This window comes from Panicum hallii, chromosome 5 (assembly GCF_002211085.1).
Source record: "Panicum hallii strain FIL2 chromosome 5, PHallii_v3.1, whole genome shotgun sequence".
Classification (NCBI taxonomy): domain Eukaryota; kingdom Viridiplantae; phylum Streptophyta; class Magnoliopsida; order Poales; family Poaceae; genus Panicum; species Panicum hallii.
In genome coordinates this window covers 30,296,457-30,303,160 of record NC_038046.1, presented here as the reverse complement: position 1 = coordinate 30,303,160, position 6,704 = coordinate 30,296,457, and the positions used below count along the sequence as shown (strand labels likewise).

At 50.3% G+C, this 6,704-nt stretch overlaps 1 protein-coding gene across 1 annotated transcript; it reads left to right on the top strand.

The window, feature by feature from the left end:
* Positions 1-1,503: 1,503 nt before the first annotated feature.
* LOC112895185 (G-type lectin S-receptor-like serine/threonine-protein kinase At2g19130) lies at positions 1,504-4,086 on the top strand. Its single transcript, XM_025963105.1, has one exon. The coding sequence runs from the start codon at positions 1,504-1,506 to the stop codon at positions 3,919-3,921; it is 2,418 nt and encodes an 805-aa protein (XP_025818890.1). The 3' UTR covers positions 3,922-4,086.
* Positions 4,087-6,704: the final 2,618 nt, after the last annotated feature.

The window sequence follows — 6,704 nt, the reverse complement described above, 5'->3', positions numbered from 1 at the left end:
ACAACAAGTATAAGGTATGGAATATGCCTTATCCCTTATTGTAGAATACTCGTACCATGTGCGCAGTCCCGTGGCTCCGAGCCTGACAACCGTCTGTCCACACGTTGAGCAAAAATTAGTACATGTAAATGTGTGGAACTAGATTCTCTCCGTCCCTAAATATAATACCACCTCCAATGGTCAGAGTTAATTGCTAGTTGCACAAATTGGATTGCTCTTTGATTGCTAATGTGTAAGCTAAACCATTTCAATTAGCTCTGTCAGCAGTGGTGTTGGAGAAATTTTGATATTCAACGGGACTACTCGCTATCGCCATTGGATATGATTATTTCTGCAAGAACAAGGTTTGGGTCAACGGTTTTCAAATCTGGTGCCATCGTAGCCTTTGACAACGGCACACTCTCTCTTAGGCGTTGGAAGTTCTTGAAGGAGTTATTTCTAGTCGTGCTTAGAGAAAAACCGTCTACGAAGATATTGTTAGAAAATTGGTTATGTAATTTTCATTGCCTTTGCTTGATTTGGGCTGGGTTGTAGAAATGGTATGTTGTACATATTTTCATTCTTATAGAAAAATAGGTATGTGCCTCCGTTGTTGACTTCGGTGAAAAGCGTGCTAGCTGACTAGGGATGTGCTCGAGACAAATTTTCTGTATATCTTTAGTTAAATTAAGTTGAGCAATAGAATTTTATGGAGGCATTATATCATCTCCATCCTCATTTTTTCACTAAAACTTATAAAATTTTCGCATATTGAAAATGGAACGTACTCTATTGTGGCATTCACTCATACTTCACATATGAAGCTATCTTGATGGTGTACATTCCATTTTCACTACTTTTACAAAGTTCACGATTATTTTGAGAACTTTACTGCAAATTGGGATGGACACGACATATCCATCCATAAAATTGCATTGCTAAACTCAACTTAATTAGAAAAAGGGAAACATTTTTAAGATAATGAACATTTTCAGAGGCCGTTCACATGATCGATTAAACTACCTTTGAAATGTCATCCTTTTCAAGGCAAGGTAAGCGGCAGCAAAGACTCACTAGCACCATTCTTCAACTACAGATGAGCGACAACGCGAATCCAACCATACAATTCAGAAGTCGTGACACGGTAAATAATCCAACTGCAGACAAAATTGGGTATCTTGCGTCACCGGACTACCACACTTTGTCCTGTGTCCGCACAGGTCATAGTCACGTAAGGATTCATTCAATACCAACTGCCCGACGACTCTCGCTGACCTCGTTCTCACTATTGTCCTTGTTGATTTGCGTTGGAACACACAAACTAGACCAAAAACTTTGCACGCTGACCATGGGTACGGTGGCTTGCATAGACCTATAGTCCTTGGTGACGTCTACGCGACGCCTAGACTACGAAGTAGAGAACTACGTACACTACTTGCAAGTCATTCGTATATAGTAGTTTCGTACCGCAATTGCGATGACACCTGCCATCTGATCTTCAATCCTCAGAATCCACCTGCGACCATGTCACTTGCCGTCCTTGCCTCTCTCGCCGTCCTCGCGTTTTCCTGTCCGGGCGTGGCGGCGGCCGGAGACACCGTCTCCGCGCGGCAGCCGTTGCGGGGCAACGCGACGGTGGTCTCGGCGCAGGGCAAGTTCGAGCTCGGCCTCTTCAGCCCCCGTGCCTCCGGCCGGTTCTATCTTGGTATCTGGTACAAGAACATTCCCGTGCAGACCGTCGTCTGGATCGCCAACCGTGCCAGTCCCCTGTCCGGAGTTGCATCGGCGGAGCTCCGGGTCTCCCCCGACGACGGCAACCTTGAGCTCGTCGGGCTGAGCAATTCCTCTGCCTCGCGGGGCATCGTGTGGTCGTCAAACCTGTCGTCCTCGTCGTCAGTATCATCGTCGCCGGGGTCGAACCTCGCGGTGATGCGCGACAACGGCAACCTGGTCCTCCTCGACGGGGGCAACTCGTCCAACGTGCTGTGGCAGAGCTTCGACCACCCGACGGACACGCTGGTGCCGGAGGGGTGGCTCGGGGAGAACAAGCTCACCGGCGAGTACCAGACGCTGACGTCGTGGAGCAACGCCGAGGATCCCGCGCCCGGGATGTTCACCTGCACGGTGGACCCCAACGGCAGCAGCGAGTTCTTCTTCCTCTGGAACGGATCCCGCGCATACTGGCGCAGCGGCGTTTGGACGGGGCGTGTCTTTGCCAACATGCCCGAGGCGGTGAACAACGTGCTCTTCAACCAGACGTACGTGGAGACGCCGGCGTACCGGCGCATCACCAGCGTCCTGTACAACAACGCGACGATCACGCGCATGGTGCTCGACTTCACCGGCCAGATCAAGCAGTACATCTGGGTCCCCTACAGCCAGAGCTGGCAATTCTTCTGGGCCGCGCCCACCGTGCAGTGCGACGTGTACGCGCTCTGCGGCGCCTTCGGCATCTGCAGCCAGAGGAGCCAGCCGCCGTGCCAGTGCCCACCTGGGTTCACACCGGCGGCGGAGCGCGAGTGGGGCCTCAACGACTGGAGCGGTGGTTGCCACAGGAGTGCATCGCTTCAGTGTGCGAGCAACGGATCAACGGACGGATTCATCGAGATCCCGTACATGAACCTCACCGACGATTCGCTCGCTGTGAGTGCCCAGAGCAAAGCCAAGTGCGAGTCGGCTTGCTTGAAGAACTGTTCTTGCGAGGCCTACACTTTCTCCGGCAGCGGTGGCTGCGCCGTCATCTACGGTGGCTTCCGCAACGTTCAGCAGCTCTACGTGGACGGCGGGGGCTCGTCTTCGAGCTTGTATGTCCGGCTGTCGGATTCTGAGCTCCGACGTGCGCGCGGCACCAACAGGAAGAACGGGCACCTGTGGCTTGTTCTTGGCATCGTTTTGGCTTGCCTTGCCGCACTGGGCGCATCTGCACTGGCAGCCTGGATCCTTCTATCCAGGAGGAAAAGGCAGGCCGAAATGGGAAATCAAAAGGAGTCCTCCCTGGTAGTGTACAGCTACGGCGACCTCCGCGCCGCAACGAAGAACTTCTCGGAGAGGCTGGGCGGCGGAGGCTTCGGCGCGGTGTACCGCGGCGTCGTGAACAGGCACGCCCAAGTGGCTGTCAAGAAGCTTGAGGGCCTCAGGCAGGGCGACAAGCAGTTCCGGACGGAGGTGAACACGCTAGGCCTCATCCAGCACGTCAACCTCGTCCGCCTCCTCGGGTTCTGCTCGTCGCGCCATGACAAGCTGCTCGTCTACGAGTACATGCCCAATGGCTCCCTCGACATCTACCTCTTCAGGAGCGGCTTTAGCCCGAGCTGGCACGACCGCTACGGCATCATGCTCGGCATCGCCAGGGGGCTGGCCTACTTGCACGAAGGCTGCCGTGAGTGCATCATACATTGTGACATTAAGCCGGAGAACATATTGCTGGACAAGGACTTGTGCCCGAAGATCGCCGACTTTGGGATGGCCAAGCTGGTGGGGAGGGACTTCAGCCGGGTCCTGACGACGATGCGGGGCACCATAGGGTACCTTGCGCCGGAGTGGATCTCCGGGCTACCGATCAGTGCCAAGGCAGATGTGTACAGCTTTGGAATGGTGCTCTTCGAGCTCATCTCAGGGCGGCGCAACACGGAGTGCTACGGCACGGGGCACAACAGCGACGACGATGCAGATGCTGGGCAGCGTCCCTCGATATTCTTTCCTGTCTGGGCCGCGTCTAGACTGGCGGAGGGAGACGCAGCCGCCGTGGCGGACCCGCGGTTGCACGGCAACGTGAGCGAGGAGAAGCTGGGGCGCGCCTGCAGGGTGGCGTGCTGGTGCATCCAGGACCAGGAGGAGCACCGGCCGACCATGGCGCAGGTCGTGCAGGCGCTGGAGGGAGTCGTCGACGTCCACGTGCCGCCGGTGCCCCGGGCGCTCCAGCACCTGGCGATGCAGGCCTGATGTCGTGTTGTCGACCATGTGTATCATTTTGTAGAGCCAATATGTCCTTTTCTTTTGAGAGAATACAGTATGTTAGTATTTCTAGCCGGCTTGGTTATCGGTAAGTGTTTATTGGCGAAGGATTGACGACAGTCTGCAAAGAGTGTACTTTTTCCTTAAACTTTTGGCAAAGGTAATGTAGAACTATTGTGATGGCTTGACACTTTCAGGGTGCGGGAGTGTTTTTGGGAATTTATTATAACTTCGATCTCGATACCCATCAAATTCCTAGAATGACAATCTTTAGAAAAGGCTCACTACTGGAAAAATATGCCCTTGGTGCACGTTGAAAATCGGTTTTGGTGCCGGTTCTTCAACCGGTACTAGAGAACCAAGATAGAAAATTTCGGTCTAGGACACTGAGTATTTTACCCAGTGCCTAAGGCCACCTTTGGTACCAATTGGAAAAGTGTCACATCCAGTTTTTAAGGACAAAACCGAATGTATAACTATATGTATGTCAGGATCAAGTTCCATACATACAGTGAGTTCATCAGTGAATAATCAGCAACAGTATCACGAAAAGAGAGTTAAAAGACTATAAAGATTATCAGAATTATACAGCTTATCCTCGAAACGAAGACTCCAAACTTCACAGGCAATCGACCAGGGGTTGCGTAGGCATGATAACAGGAGGAAGGCATGGCTACAGGGGCGCAGGGCGGGGAGGAGCGCTGAGGGGTGCGAGACGAGGGCTCAGGGGCGGCGGCGCTCGGGAGAAGGGCATGCGCAGGGGGGTGACGCGGGGAAGAAGGGCACGAGCAGCAGGGAGTCATGGGGGAGGTTAGGGCCGGTGACGTGCGGCATTAGGGCGGCGCTGGGGGAGACGTAGAGGCTACGGGGAACAGAAGGTGCAGGGCGCATTTAAATAGACCTGGAGATCTCGTGCTAGGCTCAGACTCGGACGAGAATAAGGACACGGTGGCGCATCGGGCTGGGACTCATGTTTGAGTCCAGGTTGCCCACGGAAGAACGAGATTGGGCTGACCAGCGGGTCCGACAATCTAGCGAGTAAGGAGAGGAAGAAAGAGGTAAAGAAAGGAGGAAACGACCTCACGTCGAGACTTAAGTGTCGAGCGAGTTCGGTTATGGGCCGAAACAGGTTCGAGTGAAGGCTGAACATGAAAACGAGCTGACAGAGTTGGTTGAACATGAACAATTTATTCGGGAGCGCGAAAAAGAGAAGGAAGGGATCAGGCCCAGTCGTTGGAGCTGACGGTGATCATCATCGGAAAAACACTGAAGACAAGCCACGAGGCGTCGTTTTCGGGCATGACTTGATCGGGGGAGAAAGGTTAGAGAATCGGGAGCTCGATGGGGCATCTTAAGGATTCGGAGAGAACAAGGTTAAAAGGATGTACAACAAAGATATGGCTTGGTCCAACTACGTTGAGAATTTGATATCAAAATAGAAATATTTTTCAGAACATATTTTTAAGCTTCAAATAAATCTAGAAAAGTCTACATAAATATTTTAAACCACGAAAAATATATCCAGAAGAATCCCAAAAATTCCGAAGAAAACTCGGGAGGTAATTTGGGATACGAGGAATTCAAATAAAATATTTGTAATTCGAGAGATAGATTGTTAAGAGCTTTCCAATAAATGGGTTTAGCCCTACGAAAAAAAAGAGAATAATCATCAGAAAAATCTGGAAAAATTTTCGAAAGACCCTATTGATAGATGAACACATTCTAAAAGATACTCACATCCTAAAATTAAATATTTTAGGGTGTGACAAAAGGCCAACCGGTACCAAACGGGCCACCACGCTGACGCAAGCTAGCGGCTCCTTTTTCCAAATCTTGTTTTATTTCAATTGTTTATTACTGTTTATGCTTGTAGAATAGCTACGCATACCCTAGCTATACACTACTATACGTCCTTTAATCGCGTTCATGTGAAAACAATGTATGAAAATAACTAAATATCGTTGACAATCTTGTAATTAAGTTATCTAGATATAATAATTTTTATAAATATACAAATATTACGATTATAAGCACGGGAGCAATCATTTTTGTCTCAACTACAAGTTCTGAGCCTCTCATGATGTCAATGTGGATTCTCTAGGGTCCGGATGGTCATCTGGTAGAACTCGCCTTTAGGATCAATAATCTCCTTGAAAATGAATCCTATGAGCTAGCCTCCTTAGGAGCTCATGGGCAGCCCTTTGCATCCACTTGTGTGATGACCTGTCTTCCCTCCATCTTCTTGGTCTGTTGTCGTTTCCCTTTGGACGTGCTCTTCTTTGATCTGGATGAGGACTGAAAAAAGATATATTAATAACAAAAGTAATACTAATACAAAATGTAAATCGAGTTTTTGTAAGCGTATATGCATAAGATACGTACCCCGACAGGATTCTCGTTGGGAACAGGCTGTTCATGCCTCAGTGCAAAGTCATCATCATCTTCTTCTGTAATACCATCTCTAGACATATTTAGGAAAGAATCAGCAGCCCGGGCCTCTTCTTCACCATACTCTTGATAGACGGCCATACTATCATGTTCGATTGCATCCATAAGGTACCAGCGTTGATTCAGCCTGTACCAGTATCCGAAAGGCTTCAAACCAATCGGCATACTAAATACAACGGCAAGCAAGCTCCTCAGTAGTGGCTCAGGTGCTACTCTACGGCCATAGATGTCGCAGGCGGCTCCAAACCAACCAAGGTCATCTACTTCATGATGGCCCTGGAGACTGCTCTGCTCACATGGCTGGAAAGCCTCAAGAAAGTGAT